The 27,590-nt window shown below is 37.4% G+C and overlaps 1 protein-coding gene across 13 annotated transcripts in view; it reads right to left on the bottom strand.

Moving 5' to 3' along the window:
- Positions 1–74: 74 nt before the first annotated feature.
- Positions 75–27,590, bottom strand: part of LOC106129960 (uncharacterized) — a 46,012-nt gene continuing 18,496 nt past the window's right edge. For 2 of the 13 annotated variants that reach the window (XR_009657335.1, XR_009657333.1), the window contains exons 5-25: positions 26,478–26,859; positions 25,838–25,993; positions 25,398–25,583; positions 22,044–22,168; positions 21,245–21,404; positions 19,842–19,934; positions 19,255–19,379; positions 18,360–18,501; positions 17,512–17,697; positions 16,905–17,036; positions 16,181–16,318; positions 15,257–15,419; positions 10,992–13,928; positions 9,952–10,053; positions 9,295–9,413; positions 8,540–8,681; positions 5,830–5,943; positions 4,987–5,107; positions 4,402–4,558; positions 3,528–4,221; positions 75–3,301 (exon numbers count right to left, since the gene is read on the bottom strand). Coding sequence is in view for 4 of the 13 variants with exons in the window: in XM_060950721.1 (XP_060806704.1) it covers positions 3,212–3,301; positions 4,402–4,558; positions 4,987–5,107; positions 5,830–5,943; positions 8,540–8,681; positions 9,295–9,413; positions 9,952–10,053; positions 10,992–13,928; positions 15,257–15,419; positions 16,181–16,318; positions 16,905–17,036; positions 17,512–17,697; positions 18,360–18,501; positions 19,255–19,379; positions 19,842–19,934; positions 21,245–21,404; positions 22,044–22,168; positions 25,398–25,583; positions 25,838–25,993; positions 26,478–26,859 (5,770 nt within the window). In the remaining 9 variants the exon portion in view is untranslated. Of the gene's footprint in view, positions 3,302–3,527; positions 4,222–4,401; positions 4,559–4,986; positions 5,108–5,829; positions 5,944–6,585; positions 7,316–8,539; positions 8,682–9,294; positions 9,414–9,951; positions 10,054–10,991; positions 13,929–15,256; positions 15,420–16,180; positions 16,319–16,904; positions 17,037–17,511; positions 17,698–18,359; positions 18,502–19,254; positions 19,380–19,841; positions 19,935–21,244; positions 21,405–22,043; positions 22,169–25,397; positions 25,584–25,837; positions 25,994–26,477; positions 26,994–27,590 lie in introns of those variants that run through there. The other 11 variants (XR_009657336.1, XR_009657338.1, XR_009657337.1 and 8 more) reach the window with 9 other exon arrangements.

Genomic DNA, 27,590 nt, shown 5'->3' with positions numbered 1-27,590 from the left:
TGAAATATGATTTCATTTTCGTAAGTTTCAAACCTGCTAGTTTTTTCAGAGGATATACAATAAAACACAATTAATATTATAATAATTCAGGAACTTTATTTAAGCTATATTTACAAAAAATACAATCTCTCAAAATAGACAATAATTAATCTACAAAGACAGCATAACAACTGAGTCAAAAATATAACGAATGGCCCAAAACATCTATTAGGTATCAAGTCCCATGTACAAATATCATATATCACCGTTACAAACACATCAACGCCATGCCACATACAACCTTTCGAGTAAAAAAATAAAAACTAATTTTAAAGAATGTTTGAAAATCAGAATCAACAAAGAATAAAATGAATACGGAGGGAAATAGCTACCTACCCTCTAGTGTTATAAAATTAATTCCGCAATATTCATTCATATATTAGGAGTAAAACTCCTAAAACTAATACTTCAAGCGACTTATATAAGTTATACCAAAATACTTATGTACTGAAAAAAAAAAACACTGTCTCTGCAAGTTGATCTAAAACATGTAGACTGCAATTTTTTATGTGACATGGCTTATTTTGGGCTTACAAGAATAACTCATTTGAAAACCAATCAAATTTTTCTAAACGCAATGTTTTAGCAAAATATTTTGCGTAACAAAATATTGCCGTAAATTGAAATCATTCAATCACATTGTCGTTCAGTCATTCATTCATTTCAGTCATTCAGTAGTGTTATAATGGAATAAATATTCTTGTTAAGGTGACGTCTTACATCTAAGGAATAAATTGTTACAAGATGGATGTTGAAATATTTATTAATAGTGGGTCTTTAAAATATACTTACCCAAGTTCTGAATTTAATGAGAAGGTCAATAACCTTAATAACCTCGTATCAATGGAAGATCAAACAGACTAGCATATCATAATATTTATATTTAGTTTTAAATTTAAACAGGTCCGATTGTCTATATCCACTCTACTGCCACCTAATCCTCAATTTGGGTGTAAACTTTAATTTGAAATGAACGAGTTCAATTTCCACATATTCTAAACGTTCACCACACCAACAAACTTATAGTAGGAGCAACACAACACATATTGGACGTCTTTAGCGTAAGTCACATCATAAAAACCAGTTCGTTTTGACACTAGTACCATTGTACAGTTCCATAAACTCTGTTAACTAAACACCTTACTGGAATGATTTTGATGAATTTCGAGCCACTTTCTCTATCTCTTTCATGTTTTTTTCGGTAAATGCTGTATAATTTGACGCTATATAGGAAAGATTATTTTGCTGGTAATGAAGTCTGAAGGTATTTTGAAAATTGTTTAACCATAGTAATAGAAATAGAATTTTTCTTCAAGAATGGTGATGACTATTAAAGTAAACATTTTTCAGATAGCTTAGCGATGAACACTTTTAAACTTTGAACAAATTAGAACACACCATTAGTTCAAAAGTTTAAAGTAGCGACTAGACTAATCAACTTTAAAAGTACTTTTTTTTAAACTTCCATTAGGTATATAAAAATAGATAGATACTTATTAATGCGTCAAGTTTTCTGGAGATTATATGAGCAGCTACACTCGCAGACAAAATTCGACTTTACAGTACTGTCAATAAGGTTTACATTGCTTAGCAGTAGATACACAAAGTACAAGTACAATACATATATAAGTAATACGAGTAACATAAGCTATATGTCGCAAGGCCTGGACATTTAAGGCATATTCATTTTTTATCTAACCAAACGTCGATCAGCATTACCTACCTTAAATATTTTAATTATATAAAAAAAAAAAAATTTTTTGGACTTATTTAATTGTCTTTTTATGTTTTACTTCCCGAAAAATCAATATTTTGAAATTTTTTTAGAAGTTTCAGGAAGATATAGTTTAACAAAAGAATTTTTTTAAATATTCGGGTAGGCAACACCAAACGACGCTCATCCCGCTACTTATCTACAATATCAGTCTTTTATATGGAAAGACAGTATATTTTAAGGAGATTTCACAATATATGGTAAAGATTTAATTATTATATTATATTTATGTTTGCAATAATATAATTTTTATTATAAATCAGTTTTCAAGATCCTGCCCCCGTAACATGGCCCGCGCGACGCCGTATTTATCGCGCGAATAACTATTGCTGTCCCGTTGTATTTCATAATAAAAAGCGAAACAGCGATAGTTTTTCGCGCGATAAACGCATGTACCTAACTACAAGGGCAGGCTTTGTAAACAAAAAATTCGACACCAGATTTCGAAAAAAATCATAAATTATGCAATGTTGTTTATTTCTCTTATATTTTTTTTTTTAAGTTAACACCGAAATTGCATTGATTCATAAATGTTTACCATAATATTGGGAATAACCCATCAATTCCTTACCGCCCTAACTGACACTACAAGGCCGAACAAAGGCAATCATTTCATCCCAAGTCTACAAATATCACTTGCCTACAGCATTTAGGAATGTTATACATTTTAGTAGGTAGGTATGCATTGTATATTGCAAAGTTTACACATTTTCCAAAATAGTTCCCATTAGTATCTATGGGAAAAATATTCAAAAATATAGAGTATATTACATGGTAGAGTTCATCGTGATTCAATTCACTTAATCACAACTGTTTATTTTCGTCTCCATTTCCCGAATAATATGGAGGTGGACGGGCCTTTCTGCGATGAGATATTAAGTTAGAAATATTACCTAAAATATAGGTTGTACATTTTTTTTTATGTAACACCATTTGCTTTTTCTTAGTGGCGCATTTTTAATATCACATAATAGAAAAATTACCTTCAAATCATTGCTCCAGTCATAAAAAATGTACAGAGCCGGATTTTGGAGGCATTATTAGTATTTTCAAGAATAAAATAGAAAATAAATTAAGATATCAATATGATGGAATCGTCACTTCGTTTCCCTGGACCTAAAATCGTGACCCCATTTCATTTTCAAAATCTTAACGGAAAATTGATCTTTTGTCTAAGATGATAATTGTTTGATCCCTCCATATTTCCAAATCCGGCCCTGCCTAACTGGATGCGTTCTGTTATATTTTGTGTTTTAGAACTTAGAATCGAGTATAACCGAGTTAGAACTCGGAATCGAATAATATGTTCCGAGTTAATTCTCAAAATCGCCTCATAAAATCGAGTTTAGGTCTCACAGCCTCGACTAAGATACAATCAAGATCGGTCTCAGAATCGAGTTAAGTCTCGAAGTGCTTGTAGATGCTGGTGACGTATGCCATGACTTGCTGCCAGTCGGGCCGCTCCTGCTGGATCATGTCTTGGATGTTCTGAAATAATACATTTATGTTTTCAACAACTGTAAGTTAAAACTGAAGAAGTTAAAACTGAAGAGATTTTGTGGAAAATCAAGAAAGGGTGCGCTATTAAAGAAAGCGAACGCTCTAGCAGCACACTCTGAACATGATTCGGCGACGATAATCGGAAGGTTGGTATAGTCCTGGAAGGTGGTGATATAAGGTGGGAGCTTAGTAGATAATACCTTGGAATACTGACCAGCGTGGTGGGGATGCCCACGGACTCTGCCGCGACGAAGGCTACAGAGAAGTCAGTTTGTCGGAGAAGTTGATTCACGCGTCGCGGAAGTACGAGTGAAAGAGAGCGCATAGTGCCATTCCATCGTCCTATCATGAGCTGGGTGTAATACAATTATACCTACTGACCAGTTTAGTAGAATTAATCGGACATCTGCAAGATATGATTCGGGCGACCATTCGGCGATGGCATGCCCACGCGCAACGCAGAACTTGTATCGTCAGCTCCCCCTTGAATAGGTTGTGAGCAATACAAAACTAAAGTTATTTCATAGGGGTTTTGAACTTTCGCGTTGCATTACACTATTTATAAATAATACAGGTATTAAACGCGAACGTAAGGTACTTTTATTTCACCGAGCGACTAACCACAGATCATTGTAAAATGATACAAAACGTCCGAGATAAAATAAAGGTGCGTCACGTGCGCGTTAAAACTTGCATTATTTATAAATCTTATTTTGTAGCGAGGCAAGAAAACAGTGCAGTCTGTGAAGGCACTCTCGTGATGAGCAAGGCTAACTAAAAGACGGCCTCTGGCGCAGCGGTAGTGCGCTTGTCTGTTACACCAGAGGTCCCGGGTTCGAATCCCGGCCAAGGGCATGATGAGAAACGAACATACGAACTTTCTTTGATTGGACTGCGTCTTGGATGTTTATCTATATAAGTATTTATTATAAAATATAGTATCGTTGAGTAAGTATCTCGTTACACAAGTTTCGAACTTACTACGAGGCTAACTCAATCTGTGTAATTTGTCCCGTATAAAAAAAAAAGATTGGCAGAGCTATGTGTGTGGTGGTGGTGGTGATGGTGGGTTAGCTAGGAATACTGACCAGCGTGGTGGGGATGCCCACGGACTCTGCCGCGGCGAAGGCTACGGAGAAGTTAGTGCGCTTGTCGTGTGGCGACAGCGAGCCGTAGCTGATGCGCGCCTCGCCGAGATAGGAATGCAGGAGAGCGCACAGTGCCATGCCGTCGTTCCACGATGAACTGGAAATTATTTGAGATGCATTGAATCATGTCTATATCCCTTGCGGGGTAGACAGAGTCAATAGCTGTTTGGCTTGATGATAGAATTGAGATTTAAATAGTGACTTTGATAGCCCATCGCCGAATAGATGAAGCCCAAGTTTATTAGTCTCTCCCTTTGTCGCCTTTTACGACATTCATAATAACGAAGTAGAGAGGTCCAATACTAAAGTGTCGGAGACAACCTAGCACTTTCATATAAATTCACACCTTTGTATCACCCACAACGAGCCACTTTGCAAGATTCATGTTTGGCAAGTGTAAATTTTTATTAAGGAAGAAGGATAGTCACTATAATTCCAATTGTATATATACCTAGGTATATATAGATAGGTAGGTAGATAGGTATCTTAACTAAGTTGGTCACATAAATACCTTTAAAAACTCACCTAAAATTGGTAATGTCTATGTTGTTGTACCCCAGGGTCTTCTGTTGGCACCACTTCAGTAACGCGTTACGTTTGGACCCGCCGTTTTTCTGCAGCGCGTTCAGGGGATCCTTTCTTTCACCTGTCATAAAATAAACAAGTTTTCGTAATAAATTTTCAAACGTTTAACAAACATTTTACATAATTAACAAATCAATGATGATATAATTAACAGATTAACAAAAGAATTAATAATTTTTATATAATTTTTGGTTACTACATTTTGCATGCAGTAAGTTTGGAGCTTCAAAGCCAAAGATGTTCTTAAGTGCGAATAATTAAATGTGCAATATGAATTGGCTGTCTCATATAATGATAACGTTATTCTTGATGTCCTACCGCTCTGAATGCATTAGAAATGATAAAATACTCGTACGCACATTCTGCAACAAAATTGTGGGGAATTAATCACTTCATTGCTTTGGGTCACTCACTTTTATCACCATAGTTGTTCCTCCTCACGAAAAAGTGCATGACCCTTGCTGGAGCGTAGTCGCGGCCCTATACCACTATTTTATGGCAAATATCACTCACATATATATCTCCATAGCTTTTCAGTCATGCAAAGACTCGATGGCCTTCTCAGCAGCTTCGCTAAATTCCTATACTTGGTAGTTTTGAAACACTGTAACTAAATTTTGGGGCAAAAATCACTCACATATATCCCCATAGCTGTTCCTTCGCACGATAGACTCGATGGTCTTCTGCTGCAGCGTCGCTAAAGTCCTATACTCGGTAGTTTCAAAACACTGTAACTAAATTTTGGGGCAGCAATCACTAATTTTTGGGGCAAAATTCACTCACATATATCCCCATAGCTGTTCCTTCGCACGAAAGACTCGATGGCCTTCTGCTGCAGCGTCGCCAAGGCCCGCTGCTCGTCGGGAATGTTGGAGCCCGAGGTCGGCGGCGGCGACTCTGCCCCAGCGTTAGACACGTCAACGCAAGCAAATGACGGCTTTGTGCCAGATGGGGTTACACCTTTACCATGGGTTAGTCACCGGAATAGCGTTTATAATGTGTTTTAAGCACTTGTTTTTAGTAAGATAATCGAGCAACCATCTTGATGTAGTCTCGTTTTTATCAAGATGGTGGTTTGTCAGAACTAGTTAAATACTTTTGAATTCAATTTATTAAGTGAAAAGTACATGAATTGTGGCACACACGCTAGCATTCAACTTGATTTTATTTGGTGTCAATGGATAAATATTTAAGAGGATGATTATATTTTTCATACTTATACATACAACTAAACGCAATGTTTTTTTTTAAATATATCAGTTTGAAGAAACGTGACCTGGCACAAAACCGTCTGAAATGGCAACATATAGCAGATAAATCTTATATATTGTTGTATCTGTAGTAAATATTTCTATATAACATTTTAACTTCAAAAACATGGCAATTTTTTGGCAACTATTCACCGCAAGCAATCTCGAAATTAAATACACATGAAGTTATATTGTTCCCAATAAATTTTTTTACGACTGCTTTTTAAATTGATTATATTGATTGACTCATTAGTACTAATATAAAAAATTGATACTAAAATCAGACACATTAAAGTTTATAACAACTTTATTACAGTACATGGTGAATACAAAGCTATTGCCTTTTTGACCAGAGGAGGCTATTGTTTTTTTTTCTACATTAAATAAGTTACCTACACATGTAAAATTGGAAGTCAGTTAATCTTAGGTTCCAGAGATTTTCTCGAGCCTCTAAATAGTTTTATATGACGTGTAACATCTTAATATCAAAAGTAACATGCCAACGGGCGTTTTAAATACACTTCAGTTATTTTAAGTGAAATTACTAAAACAGATTAAAGAGGGTAGATAGATGTTACACATTTTATACCACTGACGTGATAATGCAAGTGCGCTGGACAGAATATTCAAATTTAAAATGACAGTTAAATTTTGGCCCTCATTTGAAGCACCATGTTTGGTATAACTTGTGGTAAAAATAACACTTACTCTATGCATTTTTCAGTTCGTTTTCTGATAATATTCAATGGAGTATGCACCTATATGTTTCAAAATTTTCTATAAAGAGACGAAGCGAAATGACATGGACATTCACAACAATATCGGATCAATATAGCGAAAATAAATTTTACATCGCCAATATAAAGTCCAGAGTACTTACATTATAAAGGTCAGTGTCATAAAAGAATAGTGCACACATGATGTTTAGAGCAAAACGAACACAGGTTAGACAATCAACATGAACAAATTTAGGCAATTTTAGGAGCCAGGGTCATGCCGCGATGCTGGAAGAGAAAGCACTGGCATGCGGTCAATCAGCCATTTTATTATAGGTTAGTTTGGGGTTGCCATCAGTCCAGTACAGTGATTACATAAACAGTAGTACCACTTTAATAAGTTACACCGATGTACCTGCGCAGAAACCAATTTTTGTCATGGCGCGTTAATATCTGCGCCAATCATAGTGCGTCATTTGAACGCGGGATCAAAACCGTTCGCTATTGGCTAATTGCGTACGCGCCTCGCAGGAGCGCCACGCCGTCGCGGCGCGGCGTCACGGTAGTCGGTAATGAGCAAGATACACGACTCCTGTTGTTTTGGGATTTAAAATCCTATGTAGTAGCAATAAGTTCGTTATTTCACTAATGTTTTCATTCGGCCAGATTCGGCGGTCGGTTGTACTATTCTGCGCCGTCGAACAATTCCGATGTAACTTGTAAAAGTGGTAGACCTGTACCTACGTATTTTTTATAGAATCTTTCAATCGATCGCAAAATTTTTGACACATCAAGATACAAGAATACGTTCTTGTATCTTGATCTCTCAAAAATTTTACCTGCCTACGTAGAGCGTACGGGCTCTCTACGCTCCAACCGAGCGTACAATTATTGTAAATTTTGCTGAACCGATTTCGATCGCATCTATCACTGCATTTAATTACTTCCTCCACACTCAACTGTTACGTTATCTACGAGTAATTAGCGCGGCAAATGCTACATACTGTTTTCAAACATGTCACAGGCGATACCAATTGGATTTTTTTTAAAATTTATTTGTTCTAAGTAATCACCGTGCTGATTTCCCAATATTTAATACATTCAAGAGGAGTTAAGATAGTGTTTGGGTTAAAAAAAAAAACATTTCCTCATTCTATTTATTTGCAAAGCATTCCGGCTTTCCAGCTTCATTTATTTTTTGCGGATGGCAACCTCGTGTTAGTTCAGTTATACCTAAATCATTTTAAATTTAAATTTTGGCAGTAAATTATAACTAACATATTGATGAATTTGCGATTTCGATTGCGATTTGAGATTCAAATAGCGACAGGTTGCTAGCCTATCGCCTAAAAGAAGAACCCCAAGTTTATTAGCCATACCTTTAATCGCCTTTTACGACACGGGAAGTCCTTTTCTAAAGTGGCGGGAACCACATTACTATAACTACACTTTCTTGATAAAAGGATTTTCGGGAAATAACCATGGGTGTATTTTATATGGATCTCAATAAAATGTGTAGTAACTCACCATTAGTAATAGGGGTTGTTCTGGCGTTCCTGGCCGCTGGGGGTTTGGTCGCGAAGGTGGCGGTGATGCCGTTGGTGGCCGCGGGAGGCTCTGTCAGGCCGTTCTTCAGCGTGTTGTTGGTTGCCGACACCACTGTTGTTTGCTGATGGGTAAGGATTTATTAATGAGTTGGAATAAGTTTAGTAGAAAATTTATGATAGACGCTCGTGGGAATCATTATCGTTATTTTTCTGGAAACTTGATTCAGTTATCACCTATCTGGAAAGAAGCCCGGTGTCTAATTGTGACCACGATTTTTGATCAGACCACTGGGTAGGGCAAGACAGGTTTTTACACGAAGCCGCTAATAACAGGTCATGGTTACGTATCCAGTTGCCTGAATGTGCAGGTTTCTTCAGGAGATGCCATTAACGCAAACAATCAAAATTATAGAAATATGAAAAAAAAATTTAAAGGTCAGGGCCGTGTGGTTTACAGCACAAATTTAAAAAGAATAGGATCACTCCATTTCTTTCCTATAAAATCGTAAAAGGCGCTAAGGGATAGGCTTATACACTTGAGATTATTGATTCCTTGAGATGGCTAGCAACCTTTGAATAATCAATCTTTGAATATCAATTCTATCATTAAGCCTCCCTTAGTCGTCTTTAACGACAACCGTGAGAAAGAGATAGAGTGGTCCTATTCTTTTTTTATTTTGGTGCCGGGAACCACACGGCACCATGTATTAGTATGAAAATTTATATAAATCTCACTTGAGGCCATTCTCCGACTGGTGTGGTGGCTGGAGACTGCTGCTTGGCCGCCTTGGCTGCGTTCTCAATGCTTTCGATCAGGGACTTGACTGACAGACGAGAGTCTTGACGGCTTACGCCTGAAAATTTACCATCTTGATCATTTTGAAGGGAAAAAAAGGCTGGAAAATGGAAAGATGTGTGGCTACCATCATACTTAACAAAACCATACCTACATTTTACTTTATCGACAAACCAATATGTACCTTTAACCAAATCTAAATGATATCTGCGAAAATTCACCACTTTGAATATCCTACCTTTTAGTGGCGGTCGAGACCAATTCATCGCTACTGCTACGTGATTTGAATACGCTACCTTCTGACATTTTAAAATACATTCCAAGCAAAGGAATGGTATTGGTAATTATGATGGGAGCTCCACAGCTCAAATGACACGCCTGCACTCCAACTCATAACCAGATAATACGGAGCAGTTCACGGGGAAAGAAATAAAGAAAATAACACTGTATAGTTTCAAAATGGATAAAAATAAGGAACCAATCTAAAGATCATATGAAATTAATAGATAGATAGATAGATAAAACTCTTTATTGCACCATAAGAGTAAAACATACAAAAAATTGACTGTGAAAGAATATGAAAACGGTACATTTACCTTTATTCCGCCTGTGCGAGGCCGCCGTGGCCATGATGTCCTGTAGCGAGGCGCTGGTCAGCAACGGAGGAGGGGGGGTCTCTTCTGTTCGAGGGGGGATGGCTGTAACATTGCCAGCCAGCCGTATAACTTATGTCAAATTATATTATCAAAGCATCTAAAAAATATCTTTCCGCAATGTTAATGTGTCATGGGGTTTTTATACTAATGTTGATAATGTAATGATATCAAATGTGATGGATAACTTCTCAAATTAATTAAGTTAGGTCATGCTATATAGCCTTTGCAAATCTTAAAGTTTATAGTTTTGAAGATTTTTCCATTAATTCTTTAATTGAGTTAGGACAAATTTGAGAAGTATTTTTTTTCCAATTGCATATCCGATTGCTTTAATAAAAAGTAACAATGTCTAATTTACCTACCACTCTCTTATTTTAACATACTTCTTTCGTTCTTTGTCAACGAAAGTAACCGTCACCAAATTAAGTTTCTAAGCTTACTCAAAACATGCACTTACTAACAAGCAAATATAATGTAAACTACCAATAGGTACGTTTATTTGTTCATTTTATAACTGGATTGACTATATAATATCCTAATTGAAAAAGGACTTATTAACTATTTTCTGACGTCTAAATGAATGTATTAGAAGACGCGAAATGTTATAATTACTGATGAAATGGTATAAAGAAATGAAATAAAAGATAAGATGCCAGATTCTAAACCATCTTACGGCTTTTGGCGTGGTTTATATTATGAACACCATTCACATTCATAACATTTCGCTTCTTGTTTTCAAAGTAAATGATCGTTCTATGATCATATTGCAATGTCTATGATTACAAAAGCACATAACACCGCCACCGCGTATATTCTGCTAAGCAAAACCGCCTCACGATTCTAAAATATAGTTTTAGACAGGAGGCATTGCAGCTACGACCCCATCACCGAATGAGACACAGAACACGACACACGTTATATCGACACGTAGTTATTCACGGTTCACACGACGGACAGTTTTCTTCAAAAGCCTAACTTACGTAACGGTCTCGGAGGCGGCGGGTCGTTCAGAGATCTTATTGGGTGCGATAGACGCTTATGTTCTAGGGTTTTCCAATAAGGTTTAGGTTCCCGAGTTTTAGGTTCCCGGGGCCAAGACCCCGTGTTAGTATCTATTGTGGGCGCTTTCTGCCCTTGGAGAGACAATTTTCTGGTTGCTACCTCCGCTTTCCTGGGCTCAGGGCACGGTGGTTTTCGTTCCAGAGTTTGCACAATTTCTCCAATCGCATTGTTGGTCTTCTTTGGAACTTCTTTAGCACTGGGCGTACGTGACAGTGAAATCACAGATTTTGTCATATAAGCCATTTCTTTGACTATACTAGTGGGATCTTCACTTTTGGAGAATTCTTTTTTAGGTTTCTTTACCCTTCTTGGCACTTTCAATATTGCCTCGCGTGTTACTGCAGCAAAGTCTTCGAATGATTTTGTTTGAGCCTTTTTTGATAATTTGTCGTCGTCAGCGGCGTTCTTATTTTCTACTGGTATCACTGGTTCGCCGATTTCTTCATAATAATTCTCTTGTTCCGATGGTCTTCTAGATTCGACAATGGGTAAGAAAGGATTTGTAACCTTTAACAATTGTTTCTTTTCTACTGGTAAGTTTGAAGTGAATGACTGTGTAGTGTTAATTACGAATGGAACATTATCAATAGGTTGATAGTACCGATTATCTATTAACCACTCCGGCGTTTTACTCAACTTTACGACTTTGGGAGGTGATGGTTTAATTTTAGGAGATATTGCACTTGTTTGGTCTGAATTTTCATTATTTCCCAAATTTTTCCATGAAAGGAAAGGTAAGTTCTTTGCTTTTGTACTTTTTTCAAATATGCCCTTTTTGTTGCTTACATTACTAACTTTTGTATGTGAGTTTTCTTTTGTTATAACTTGATCGATATCATCATAATACACGGTAGCTCTTTTGTCATCTGGTTTTTGCTCAATAGCTTGCTGTTGTTGCTTAAAAAATACGGGTTGAATTAAAACTGGGCTGAGTATAATTGGAGACGTGCTTCCTATAGCACCATTCACAATTTTGATTGGTGTCAGAAATGCTTTTAATCTGCCTCCTTTGTTAGTACCGTCATTTTGCAAAATGGCTGAATTATAATTAATTAATGCTGCTTGATTGTCGAGACATGACTCATTACTAGTGGGTATGTCATTTACCGTATTAATTTTTAGATGATAACTAACATCATCAACCAAATTAGCAGGAGTATTGACCTGGTCGTTTGGAATATTTTTTGTTTCAATAAAAGGATTATTACAGTTCAGGTTTTGCGGTGAGGTTTTTTCTTCGTTCACTGCTTCTATTTTACTTAATATTCCATCCTTATTTGGAGCAAAATCAATATTAATCTCTTTATCCACTTTGTCAACACTCCCTGAAGCTGAATTAATGCAATCTTCAGAGTAAAAAGATTTTTCGACGTCTGGGATATTAATTGTATTCAGATGATCCTGATTTGATTCATTCAAGTCAAATATTTGTAAAGGTGGAGAGTCTACTCTTGTTGCTCTGAAATGATCTTCAACTGGTTTTGAAGCTGCAGATTTCTTAACGATTTCAGGCACTTCGTTAGAAATTGATTCATTTTGTTTACTTTCAATAGAAATAGGATCACATTCGTCAGATTTTTCAGATTCTCTTTTGACAAATTCAGGTGATGGAGATGCACTCTTTGATTTATGACTTGAATTGGAATCCCTTTTATGCAATTTTTGGGTTGAAGATTTCTTTTCTTTATTCGTACCAATAATTCTTTCTATTGCAGACCTAAAAGTGTATTTTAAATCTTCATTTGCCTTTTTAATATCTTTCTCAAAAGTATCTTCGAAATGAAATTGATTTTCTTGAACTGGCGGTATAAATGGTGCCAATTTTGGCACTCGATTTATGTCATCAGGATATGGAAAAGGTAATATGGATTCTGCTTTTACTATCGGTATCTCGTTGTTTTCCTTACTTTTATTGTTTATACCAAAGTCAGATTGAGCTTCAACATTATTTTGGCCATTGATTTTTTTGGCTGAATCTGTTAGAGTATTCGTAGAACTAAAGCTCATCAAAGGAGTTTTAAAAGACTGAGTTGACGAAGTTCTAACTTTGTTTATATTTCTATCAATAGGCGAAGAAAATACACTATCAGAACCCAATGTATACAATGACATATCGCTATAATTAATATTACTACTTAAAAAGTCTACGCTAGTAGCTTCTTTCAAGGCATTGTCGAAGTCATCATGTTTATTCAAATTATCCATACTATATGACTTAGGTTTACCGTTGAACATTCCAGACAAATTTCTGCTGAAAATAGTTCTTGTTCTGGGTTTGGGTTTAGGCGGTAAACAAGATTCTGATTTTGTTATTAAGTTGTTATCGTGAGTGTTTATTTTGAGGAACAACGTATCCTCAGATGTTTCTCGAGATAGAGTTGATAAATCTAAAGCTTGTTGTCTGCTGATTTTAGAATTAGCTTCATCTAGAGCGTCCTGCCTCTTAAGCTCTTTGGTATCAAAGGAAGAGAGGACTGTCTCAGCAGAAACATCACTTTGTTTATTCGAGCGAACACTCTCTGAAGAATTATCTTTAACACTTATATCATCTGTTTCGTCTATTGTAACATTATTAATTTGAATTTTGACATCTCCCAATGGATTTTCTGTTGGATGATGATTATAAGGTTCGGGTACATTATTAGATTTAAAAAATGCTTGTTCCACAATACTGTCTTTAAGCGCTGGATCAGAAACGCTATGTACTCTACTGAGATACCTCGTTCTGATATTCTTAAAGATATCCTTAGACGCATTATCACTAAGATAATCTAACGTATCTGAATCTCTTGACCATCGTTTCTCATCATCTGAATAATTGTGTATGTTATCCACAGATCCTGACTTGTTAGCACCTGTTTCGGTATTAAACAATAATTAGACATTTTATATAGACATATGTACATTGAGCTAAGTTAGTTCATGACCTTACGCTTATATTACGGCAAGCTACACAGAATTAGTGCATGGGAATGCCCGTTAATTCTGTAGAGACAATCTTATGTCTATTCACATGCAAGTTCTTACTATGCTGTTGCACAGAAATGTACTTAAGTATAATTCAGTAGCATAGTAAGCACAACTTAAAATATGTCCAGTTTTAATATAAAAAAATACAATTTTGAATCTCATGCATTTCATAGCTCTAAAATTTAAAGATTTATTTTTTATTTTTGTACCAGTTAACTGCAATACGTATCGGCATTCCAAGTTTCCATAAATTCCACCAAATTCATTCCCGTCTAACTACTCCCATGGCTGCCACCTTTTAAGGAAAAATACTTTATAAATACTTCGTGAACTCGTTTGGTATAAGTGAACTCAGAAAAAATGATTTACAAGCAAATTCTGCTGTTTTCTCACTACAAAAAAAAACTGTTAAATTTGTATGAGCACTTAAAAATGTGATGTAATAAAATTAAATGCAAAGTACTAAAAAATTGTCAGAGGTGGCAGCCCTACTCATATGTCATCATTTCTCAGGGTTTCTCATAGGCGGAGACGCGCGGAGAGAATCACCAAAAAGGAAATATCATTCCTGTTTTATAGATATTAAGATTAATTCCCGATAACTAATAAAATGTTGGCAACATTATGCCCTACAGCTAAACGTGGCCCTTAAGTCTTTGTGAAATTGTTGGCTCTGTCTACCCCGTAAGGGATAAAGACGTGATTATATATATGTATGTTTTCATTTGTACCATTTCTGTTGAATCGCTCTTAAAGTTGGTGATTTAAAACATAATAATAATGATTACTCCGCGCGACGCCGATTCTACAAGAACGCTCGCCAAATTCATCTACCTACATGCATTTTATTAATCTAAAATCTTGTCGCCTGCACGGCAAATTTTTCACATAACGCAGTCTCAGTTAGTTTTTTCAATAAAATACGTCATAAGATAAAGGTTTATTTCATTATCATGGTCATACGTCACCAAAGTCTCTAACCTAAAAAAATATTTTCGTAACTTCAAAAGTGTTAAAGATAGTTGCCATGTTTTTTATCAAAAGAAAAAATGCTTATATTACAGGAAGAGTAATGAAAACGAAAATACGTTATACGACATTTAGCCTTGCAGGCGACCCTTCATCACAATTTTATCGACGTACTTAGAAGTCGCTACGAGTCTATCCTAAAATAATTTAATTATAATAAGTAATTAGTCTAAGTTCCACTGACCTTTCATAGAGTGGATCTGGTCTTCCAGCAGACGGATTCTGTCTCTGGCTATTTTGTTTTCTGACACAAGCCTCTCGAGTTCCCTCTGGGCTTCGGTTTTGAAGTCGTTGGCTACTCGCACGGTCATGAGAAGGTCGCTTTGGAACTGCTTCCATTCCGCTTCCTGGTGGTGATAAATTATATTGTATATTTAGATGATCAATGGACTTAATGCGACATTGATATAACTTTTTAAAATATATATTATTAATTCAAATTACTCGTAAATATATAGCCTTATCATCATGAAGAAACCTGCATGTTTAGGCAACTATAATAAATGTGTAACCGTGAGGTTCCCGGCACTAGTGGAAAAAGAATGGGACCACTCCATCTCTGTCCCATGGTTGTCGTAAAAGTCGACTAAGTGATAGGCTTATAAACTTGGAATTCTTTTAGGCAATTGGCTAGCAACCTGTCACTATTTAAATCACAATTCAATGATTGAGCCTAACGGCCCGTCAGTCGTTTCAAGACAGCTCTATCTAACCCGCAAGATTATATGAATGAATAATTGATTGTATTGTCTCGTCCACATTCTATTCTAAGTTTGGATAATTGTAAAGTGGACGTTGTTGAAGAAAATGCTGCAGTGCAGTTTGTCACCGCTTCTTCTGCACTGACGCCTCGGAAGCGGCAGTGAACTTAGTTTTAAGTTATTTATTTGACGTCAACCAATGTTGTGAAACCAAACGTTTTGACAATTATTAAGCGATATGAAGTAACCTATACTAATGAATAAAAAAGTTTGAATTTTTTTTTGAGATGTGTGTGTGTGTGTTTATGTGAATGTGTGTGTGAGTGTGTGTGTGCGAGTGTGTGTGTGTGTGAGTGTGTGTGTGTGTATGTGTGTGTGTGTGCGTGTGTGTGTGTGCGTGTACGCACGTCGCGGTCGCGGTCGCGCGCCAGCTGCGCCAGGCGCGCGCGCGCGTCCTGCAGCTGGCGCTCCGCCTCGCCCGCGCGGGATAGGGCTTCGCCCGCGCGCGACATCAGCGACAGCTTCTCCTCCGACGTCACTTGCACCTGGATGTTGACAAATAGGTATATGTATATCCTACTAATGTTATGCTAAATGCGAAAGTTTCTGAGTATGCCAATACGGATGTTTGTTACTCTTTGATGCAATAACTACTGATCCGATTACGATTATATTTGGTATGTAGGTAGTTGAAGACTCAGAATAACGTATAGGCTACTTTTTATCCCGGAGTTTCCGCGGGATTGATTCCACGCGGACGAAGTCGCGGGCGGCCTCTAGTATGTAAAAAATTGATAACCTTTAATAACTAGATACTTAAAGTCGATGAAACAACGGAGGTTTTGAAAATTGGTTGCATATTGTTTTCAGTACCTGGGTGACCGAGCTGTGCTCGGTGGATGACAGAGAATATTAATAGGTATTAAAATAAAAAAATAAGACTATCCGCTGCTGGGGATCTAACCTGGATTTGTGAACTATTTCAAAGTTAGATTACCCCCACTTACTTATTAATTATTCACGTCAATGATTTATTTGTCTGTGTGTCTGTGAATTTCTCATTGATATACCTAAGTGCATTTAGTATATAAAATATTGAAGTCTATTCAATGGTAGTTTCATGTAACATACCTGTATCTGCAGCTCGGACACAGAGTCCTGCAGCGTCTTGATCTCCGCTTGCAGCGCCGCCTTCTCCTGCCGCAGCTGCTCCAGCTGGAACTCCAGCTCCGATATCGTGGACTTGGCGTTGTTGCGGGACACCTGGAGGAGAATATATTGTTTAATATATGTAGTATGCTAGTTGTGTTCTCTGTCAGGTGATTTCCAGCACTTAAGAATGAGTCCGGTCTCTTTGCTTTAAAGTGATGTAACCAAGATTTTTGCCAGGAAGAAGAATTGTTGTTGAAATGTTTATTGAAGTAATTAATTATTATTATAGCGCATCCTCTATGCCTTTCATTTGCACTGCCTTTTTGCTTTTTGTGTTGACTGGGAGAATTCCCAATTGGGATAGGTCTGCAATTGTACATATTTTGTAATTCTACTAACTGTATTATATCATCTCAATTCTATCATTAAGCCAAATAGCTGAACGTGGCATATCAGTCATTTTAAGACTATTGGCTCTGTCTACCCCACAAGGGATATAGACGTGACCACATGTATGTATGTATGTATTATATCATGTCACATGCACTAAAGAGTTTATAAACAAACGAAGTTATCAAATAGTGACCCTGGCGTCGTCGTGCAGCTTCCTGGCGTCGGAGTGCGCGCGGTCGAGCTGTCGCTGCGCGTGCGCCAGGCGCTCGGCCAGCGCGTGCGCGCGCGCCGCCGCGCTGTCCGCGTCGCGCCGCGCCGCCGCCGCCGCCGCCTCCGCCTCCGCCGCGCCCTCCGCCGCGCCCGCGCGCTCCGCTAGCTGCTCAATAGCATAATCATACGAACTAATTAACTACACGTGTTAGCAGAATCTTTACACTTGTTGGTCAAATTGAGGACGTCCTGGCAAAATGTCAGGTCAAGAGTATCTAAAAACCGCCGAGCTTGCATAAAGAGAGTTATGAATGAAGCAAAAGAGGTTTGCAGATGGTCAGATGTAGTCTCTGCTTACCTCTCCGGGAAAAAGGCGTAATTTATCTATGTATTTTATTAGAATCATAGAAGCATGGACCCACATTCCCACAGATATAATGTCCAAACCTAAACAAATAGGTACATACGTTTCTTCAAAAATGGATATTAATATAATAGCACACACACAGTCCTTAAATACAAAACTATGTTCATTGCATGAATAAGATTTTTAGCATTCTAAAAGATAAACTAAAAGTCTAGCAACCTGTCACTAATTAAAACTCAATTCCATCATTAAGCCAAACAGTTCAGCTGTTTGGCCTAATGATGGAATAGCCTATCAGTCTTTTCAAGACTGTAAACACGGGAAATAGGCTGCTATTAGTTGAGTGCTGTTCTGTTATTCTCACTGCGACTGATGGCATGTGAAGTTAAATACATGTCAAGTAAAAACGTCAACCATTTCTAGACGGACTTCGTGTTAACTGCTAGAGTATGCTACATGCTTACCTTGGCTTTAGCAGCCTCCAGCAGATCAGACATGGAGTCGAGCTGATGCTGCTTCGCCGCAGCGCTTTCCAATGCCGCGCCGGCCTCGTGTTCCCATTGTAAGCGCTCAGCCTCTGTTCGTTCTAAACTACCTTCCAGTACCCTGAAAACAAAATTAATACATACATATTATCACATATTATTAGCAAAGGAAGTATGCAGGGATCGTGGCAAGTGGATAGAGGTAGTCTCTGCCTACCCCTCCGGGAAAGAGGCGTGAGTTTATGTATGTATGTATGTATGTATTATCACATCTATAGCGGGGTAGACAGAGCCAACAGTCTTGAAAAGACAGAAAGGCCACGTTCAGCTGTATGGCTTTATGATGGAATTGAGATTCAAATAGTGAGAGGTTGCTAGGCCATCGCCTAAAAAAAATTACAAGTTTATAAGCCTATCCCTTAGTCGCCTTACCACATCCATTGGAAAGAGACGGAGTGGTCCTATTCATTATTGTATTAGTGCCGGGAACCAAACGGTCTACTAAAGACATATTAAAGAGGAGGAAATTTATGACTCATAGTTGGCAAATAAACGTTTGAATTTTGAATTTAAAATTTGGAGTCAGTGCCGTGTGTTTCCCGGCACCAATACAAAAAAGAATAAGACCACGCCGTCTCTATCCCATGGATGTCGTAAAAGGCGACTAAGGGATAGGCTTACAAACTTGGAATTCTTTTTTAAGCGTTGGGTTAGCAACCTGTCACTATTTGAATCTCGATTCTATCATTAAGCCAAACAGCTGAACGTGGCCATTCAGTCTTCTCAAGTCTGTTGGCTCTGTCTACCCCGCAAGGGATATAGACGTGACCATATGTGTGTATGTATGTATGTAAATTTGGAGTCAGCTACGTACCTGACTCTCTCCTGTAGCGCGTTATTCTCTTTGGTTTTCTCCTCCACAGCCGCTTTGGTCTCCTTCAGCTCCGCTTCCAGCTGCTCCTGCTTGCTTTGTAAAAGGCGACGTTCTTCTTGCGACACCTGTTATATATACATATTTTGTGGTTTTATCCTTTACGGGGTGGACAGGGCCAGGCCAGTCTCGCAAATAATGAAAGGCCTCAGTTATAATATAGATAGGTACCTAATTCTTGTGCAATTTTGATGAAAAATAATGTTGTGCTTGTGAATAATTTTTAGTTTTTATTTTCTATTTTTAAAACAAGTTTCTATTATTTTTTGACGAACTGTGTTGCTAATAATCAGCTATGGATTTTTTTAAAAGCGAACCATGTTTTTTAATTTATAAAAAAAAAATACTTTTTAAATAAATTCCAAAATAATTAGTAAAAATATTTTTGATTATTTTACTTAACTTCTGTCCTAAACTTCGCTTCCTTTAGAGCTCTTATTTTATTATTATTTCGATAAAATAGTACAAAATTGTTTTTGAGTCTAGTAACAAAATAATCACAATATTACTATGTCAATGTAGTAATTTACCTTCAAGACGGCGAACAGCTGTTGGTCGGTGTCGGGCACTACTACGGTTTCCGGCTCAGCGCCCTCCCTCAACAACAACTGTAATGTGTCCACCTGCAACACAGAACAACATTAATTATTATATTTTTGAAAGCGGTAGTAGTAATTATAAGATTTAAATGATGTGACGTCAATTAGTGATACCTTGTATCCAATTTTGAAAATTATTCTATTCTATATATTTATTGCATCTTGTTCCGTCTCGATTTTTATACATACATACATATGGTCACGTCTATTCTATATCCCTTGCTAAATGGCCACGTTCAGCTATTTGGCTAAATGATAGAATTGAGATTCAAATAGTGACAGGTTGCTAGCCCATCGCCTAAAAAAGAATCCCAAGTTTGTAAGCCTATTCCTTAGTCACATACATATGATCACGTCTATATCCCTAGCGGGGTAGACAGAGCCACCAGTCTTGAAAAGACTGATAGGCCACGCTCAGCTCTTTGGCTTAGTCAACTTTTAAGACATCCATGGGAAAGAGATGGAGTGGTCCTATTCTTTTTTGTATTTGTGCCGGGAACCACACTCGCTTTTTATTATGACGTGAAACGAGACAGCGATAGTTTTTCGAGCGATTAAAATGGCGTCGCGGGTTCTTTGTTACGAGTACGGAGGCTGGTGTTGGTCCCGGCGGCATCCTCACCCTCCTTGGCGAGAAGCCAAGGGTAGGCTTCCAACTATCCTGGATTTGGTGAGTCTGGTTTTTATACGAAGCTACTCTCGTCTCAACTCCGCAACCACTGCTGGAGACTTAAATTACTTGCAGATTTCCTCACCATATTTTCCAGTGCATTAATCACTACATATTATAAAGTCGTTATATTTTGTCTGTGTGTATGTATGCGCTAATCTCGGAAAGTTGTGAACGGATTTTGTTCCTATTTTGAAATGTTGGAAAGATATATGAGGAAGGTTAAAATATATAATTTATTATGGTACTCTGACAAAACCGGGGCAAGAAAAAATGTATGATGAACATTGTTATGATGCCAAGGGCATTGTTTTGCCAAAGTTACAGCAGCGAATCAATCAATACAGTTTTATTTGTGATAACTGGTAACAATGGTGCTACATTTTCTTTTACTCAGCGCTCTACCTGCGAACAGGCTAAAATGCTTAAAGCTTGCTGTAGCGGCCGTTAAGCCTCCATGGACAAACGGACTCTTTGACTTAACATTTTAGATGACTAAAACCGACTGACAGACTGTGAAAAAAAGGACAATCGACATCGACACCAAGACGAGAAGACGACAAGACGTATCTTGAACGGGAAAAAATCTGTTTTTATTTAGACAAAGACCCAGACAGACAACAGACCCTCGGCCCGTTCACTTGCAGCTCTTCATATATCTGACCTTAGTCCTGCTGTCCTCCAGCTTCTCAGTCTGCTGGCACAGCGACTCCAGCAGCACCTGCTTCTCCTCAGCCAAGCGCTCGTTGTCGGCGTGGGCGTCCGCCAGCTGCGTCTGAAGGTCGGCCAGCTCCGCCAACGTGGCCTGCAGCTCTTCGCTTGTGCTGTGAAACGAAAGTATTGATTGAGGTGGGTGGTAAGTTTAAACAGCGCCATCTAGCTTGAAGCTTGTGCTGTCGAAGGTAGCATTAGAATATTTGTCATTGATGACAACAAGATGGCGCTATCTCGCCGTAAAGAATTATAGTTTTTCTTCTTCCTCCTGAGTCTAGTCCCGGTAGCATCCTCACCACTCTGGAGAGGAGCCCGGGGTATGCCTTTGACCATGGATCCTGGATTGGGTACGATGGTCCTAAAAATTAATCACTACATAGTATAAAACAAAGTCGCTATTTTAGTCTGTTTGTCTGTATGCTTAAATCTTTAAAATTACGCAACGGATTTTTGTAACAGGTAGAGTGATTCAAGAGGAAGGTTTTTATGTATAATAACATTTATAATTTTGCACCCGTGCGAAGCTGGGGCGGGTCGCTAGTATTTTTATAGAGTCTACTTCAATTACGAAGTGCTCAGACCGTGATGTTACTTTTATTTATCCTGGGTAATAGTTAACGGTGTCACGGAGACCAGACGGGATCTGACTAACCCACTTATCACATCGTGGTCAAAGGCAGACTTGGCTTCTCCAAAAAAAAAAAACGCAACTGGAACTAAGTACAAGAGGATGTTAATGTATAATCCACCTGTAATGATGTTCTTCCATCTGCTGTATCCGGTCCTGCAAGCACGCAACTGACACCTCGCTGAGAGATGACGAGGAATGCTTGTCCCATTCCGGTGTACTGGCTTCACCGCTGTCACCTTCGCCCTGGAAAAGATGGTCGAAATAATAATCGAGAGTTAATATTTTATTAAAAAAAAATATTTGTGTACTGGTAGAATAACCGATTGTTCAATTAATTGCTGTTTAAGTATGACTCATATAATACCATCATTCATCAGCATCAGTTGGCAGCATCAGCATCGCCTGGAGTAGAAATGAGAATATTCTTCTATCTGTTATTTTTTATATTCTTTTATTTTTTGTGAGTTCTACAAGTTAAATATATATTTCTTCTATGAGTTAAATAAAACATTCTGTATTAAAAAAAATCCCAACAAATTCGCACGTGTAGATTTTAGATTATCTACTTAATTATAAATTAATGGTGTAGGCGTTAATAAATCATCTAAATTCCCGTCTGTAGATGGCGCTAATTACACGCGGGCGAAGCTGCAGGTAAAAGCTAGTTTATAATAAAGTACGGATATAACAATCTAGAAAGAAGAAACTTTCTAGCTATTTGGTCTTCATACAAAGGATATTCTGTTATTGATTCAGTCTAGACCAATGCAACATGCCAACTGTTCAAATATTAGGCATTTCATATGCGCAGGAGTTATGACTAAGTGTGTGCGTTCTTGTTGGAACTTGTCTTATAATGATCACCACTGTGAATCAGCTGAACAGAGCACAGCGGGCCAATTTAGGAACGTTCATAAGGCGTTTGATATATCTTCCCTCACTTTTTATCACTTTGTTTAAAGCCAGAATCAAAGAGAAACGGAAGAGTAGATATGAACTTGCAATGTTCGTGAAAAGCCAGTAGGGCGACGGTCACCAAAAACCTGACTTTTTGGTCTGTAATCATGAACAAAATATTGTTTATTATACATGATCGAAACAGAGATCCTAATCCAGAGCAATTACTTTGTATCCAATGGTAAAAAGAAGTAGATGGCCTAAAGTAAAAATGCGAACGATATTTTATGGTAGAACAAATAAAAAATGAAAAAAAAATAATAGTTTAAAAAAACTAAAAAACTACGCTTTTATTGCTAATCAAACTAAAAAATAGAAAATAAAAATTAATGACAAAGGAATTATAAAGCAGTAGTAGCAAGTCGAACAATCAGTTATAGTCAATTACCTCTGATTAAAATTATAACAAAATTAAATTTATAAACAAAACAATTTAAATCGGAGTAAAAAGCGTGGGGTGCTTGATGTAGTAAATATTAAAATCATTCTATTAGCATATATTTATGACAAGAGAGATATGAAAATGAAGTAAAATGCACCCCACGCTTTTTACTCCGATTTAAATTGTTTTGTTTATAAATTTAATTTTGTTATAATTTTAATCAGAGGTAATTGACTATAACTGATTGTTCGACTTGCTACTACTGTTTTATAATTCCTTTGTCATTAATTTTTATTTTCTATTTTTTAGTTTGATTAGCAATAAAAGCGTAGTTTTTTAGTTTTTTTAAACTATTATTTATTTTCTATTTTTTAGTTCAATTTGCAATAAAACGCATAGTTTTTTAGTTTTTTTATACAATTATTTTTTGGAAGTTAATACTTCTAGTATAACTATCATACTAGAAAAGACTTTTGCAACCATGCGCCCATCGCCGGAGGTTTTCACAAGTAACTTTCTTAAAGTTATATGTGGCCTGATTGGATTAAATCTCATAATATTCTCATAATGATGATTCTTTTTTAGGCGATGGGCTTGCAACCTGTCACTATTTGAATCTCAATTCTATCTTAAAGCCAAATAGCTGAACGTGGCCTATCAGTCTTTACAAGACTGTTGGCTCTGTCTACCCCGCAAGGGATATAGACGTGATTATATGTATGTATGATGACTGTTAAACCCAGTTGAAAAGAATTTTATAGTGATAAATCACTGTTAATAATATTTTTGACTATCCAGCAAACATAATAATTTTCGATTGTGGCCTTGCCAGGAATCAAACCACAAGATTAAGAGGCAGATTGATACAGGAACAAAAATATTTCAAACATACCTCCACTGCCTTTACAACCAGGAACGCAACAATGTTTATCTGAAGACATCGTGGCACTTTCGTTGTAAAACTGTCTTTCACAAAAACAAACACAAACTTGGGACTCCTATCTCAAATAATCAGGTACTTTTTACAGGAGTCCTATCTAAAAAATATCTGCACAACACAGTGAACACAGTCAGAGTCCAATCTCAGATGATAAAATCACACGAATATCCGGAAGAACAAAGCTCGACTCAACGGAAGATTCCAAACTACAAATAACGACAAGTTATCAGCACAAAACAAAGTGCAAATAGGTAAATACACAGGCACCGGTATAAAAAAAACAGAAAGAAAGTTTACAGGTTTTCTAATCGAATTCAAAACAAAACTTACTGCAAAACTTATTTGACATAAAAAACTGTCACTCATGTCTTAAACGAGTATTACAGTGTTGCTATTATAAATAGGCAAAAGATACCTAATGTTAATTCAAGAATTGCATTAATATGTTAAATACGTATTAAATATCGCAAAGTTCTGTAGGTAGTAACTTTATTCTTGTATTGTTGTAAATTTAGTTGTTCAATTTTCATTTATTACTTTTGTTTTATTACTTATATATTTTTTATTGTTTTAAAATATCCTACTAATTCTACTATTGTTTCTAATGGTAATTCTAAATGGAGCGATGCGATGAAATAAAAAAGCCTCAGGTTAATAGTAACATTATATGGAAATATATTACATCTCTTTTTGGACTCCTTATACGTCAGAACTTTTTGTATGGAGATTACTGGCACTGGTGCTATCTCTGTCTCTCTTACTCTCATACGAAGGATCTAAAAATGAATTTATTAATCCTGGCAGTTTTAATAAGGATAATGAGAAACTCTTATCAAAATATTGCATTGTCATCGGTCCTTGATACGTGTGCAAAGTTTCAAGTTGATCAGACGTTTAGAAATCAGTGAAAATTAAGCTCAAAGATTCCGTTACATACATACATACATACATACATACATACAACCCAAGCTAATAAAAGCGTAGTAATAAAAACAGACCATGTTTTTGTTAAAGATACAGCCTTCATTCTGAGCGTGCACACTTTGGCTATTCTAAAGTCGAGTGCACACCGGGTTAACGAAGTCTGGTATAAGATTTGTAATTTTTAACAATGTCACCATCTTTTTCCTCCTCCTGGAATTAATCCTGTGTACATCCACACCTCACCTCTGGAGAGGCACCATGTTACTTACATTATGAGCCAGTGCGATGGACGCCGGCGCAGACGAGTGCATCCGCCTCGGCGCCGGCGCAAGCAACAGTTGCCGCTTCTCGCTGTCGGAGAGCGGCGAGTGCGCGACGCCGCGGAGGCGCGCGCGCAACGCTCCGTTCTCGTCCGCTAGACGCTCCAATGCCGCTTCGTGTTCCGCTTCTATGCTCTGGAAGTGTTGAATGATAATTTTTATTATTGCAATTTTCAGGAAATCTTACACACATACGGTTTATAAAAAAAAATGGACTTCACTTTCAATCTTTTGAGCAGTTGAGAGCAATTTCAAGGGTTCAATGGCCAGCAATTTTAACTAATAAATTTCACTCGATTCTAGTTCTACAATACTTCTTGACCTTCAGCCAAATAGATGTTCGTCAACGCTACTCTGCTTTAATGAGTATAATCATCAGGTTACCTCACCTTCAACCTATCAAGCTCACTCCTCAGCCGGTCAGCCTCGGCAGCCCTGTCCAGCAGCTCGTCAACCCTGGCCTGCAGCTGTGATCGCTCCATAGCAGTGGCTTCCAGCTCTCGTCTAAGGGTTTCGATCTCGCGAGCACCCGATGCCAAAGATCCCTGTGTAAAAGTACATAAAAATGTGTTATAACCTTGTGGTTTTTCAGCCCGATTCTACAGAAAGATGGAAGTATATGGTATAGGTGAGGAAAGTAATGGGGGAGACGTGGGACAAAAAATCTAAGAAAATTATCAATTGTGATATGAAGAACCAAAATGATTTCAAAAGAACAGACATTTGGCCTAAATATCCTATTGTTGTAAGTTGTAAAGAGATATTGGTCGCGCTTCATTCCTCGTACCCGAATGTATAAGATGCGCCAGACCACCCAGACGTAAGTATAATAATACAGACATTTGTGCGTCTAATGCTCTTTTTCTGTATGTATGTATATTAAAAAAGTCAATGGAGACTGACATATATCAATGTAAAGTCGAAACAGGGTTGCTGAAATTTGCCATAATTACAGAGCTCCTGTGCGGTAAAAAACTCGACAAAATGTTGTATTGTAAAGTAGAAGAAACGTTGTCGTGAAAAACTTACCTCGGATGGCAATCTGGGCCGGAGGTCCAGCTCCACCTCCTGGAAACCCGGCATGTGTTCAGCGTTCAGGGTCACCGGCAGACTCACGCACTCCTGAGACCCTCGCTCGCCTATCGACCCCAGCTCCTCAGCGCTCCCGTAATCATTGACCCTAGCCTGCGCATCTTCATACGTATCCAGCCCTTCCCTCAACTCAGGATCTTCCAACACCGCATTGTTATTTCCCAAATCTTTCTTCTTCGGCTTATGTAATTTCTCTTTTGAGCCAAATATCTTCAAAGACTTATCTCTGGCAGGCGCTACTTTGTGGTGCTTGGAATCTAGGCTGGATACTGAGGGGGCTCCTTTCAGGGTAGACTCCTGCTTCCCTTGGCTCGGGCCTCTACGGAACAACGACTTGAACTTCATCATCTTGAAGTCTTTAGCATTTAGCACTGGTCGATTGAGTTCGTTAGCTTAGTTTGTGGTCACTTTGTACGCGATCGGAATTAAGTAGCCGCATTATTGTACTGTCTGCTATGGAAATACGATATTATTCAGTAACGATCTTATCATAACGGTGACGTCAAAGTGGGCGAGCGAGACATCGGTAGAATGTTTGAAGGATAATTTTTCGGCCAAATGTTTACAAAGCACACGTGTAATTAAGTGTACTATCACATTTGGAATGTATAATTTTAAAGGTTCATGATAATTGCTGTGATAATACGAAAACAATTAAGATAGCGGACGATTATGTCATTTATAGTAAAGTAACACAATATGTGGACATTCATTAAAATTTCTTTTTAACTAGGTACATATATGTGTATTTTTAAACGAGCGTAAAATCCTGCGAAAAGTATTGTAACTTTTTAAGTTTCAAGGGCTACTCAACAAAAGTTAAACACAACTGCAACCCATATAAATATGATCCTGAATTTTTTGACATGTCTAGTGAAAATATTAAAAAAAAATCAAGAATCTCTGAAAGAAGAAAGCTCTGAAAACTCTCTTTAACGCTTTGCTTCTTGCCACTGCATTTAGAATCTTAAGAAAAGGCATAACTTATTTACGAAATAAGTGTAACTTATTTATTAGGTATCTAATTAAAGCAGTGCAATATCTCTGTAA

Source organism: Amyelois transitella, chromosome 22 (assembly GCF_032362555.1).
Source record: "Amyelois transitella isolate CPQ chromosome 22, ilAmyTran1.1, whole genome shotgun sequence".
Classification (NCBI taxonomy): Eukaryota; Metazoa; Arthropoda; class Insecta; order Lepidoptera; family Pyralidae; genus Amyelois; species Amyelois transitella.
The sequence above is the reverse complement of the archived record's forward strand: the minus strand, read 5'-3'. Positions and strand labels throughout refer to the sequence as shown.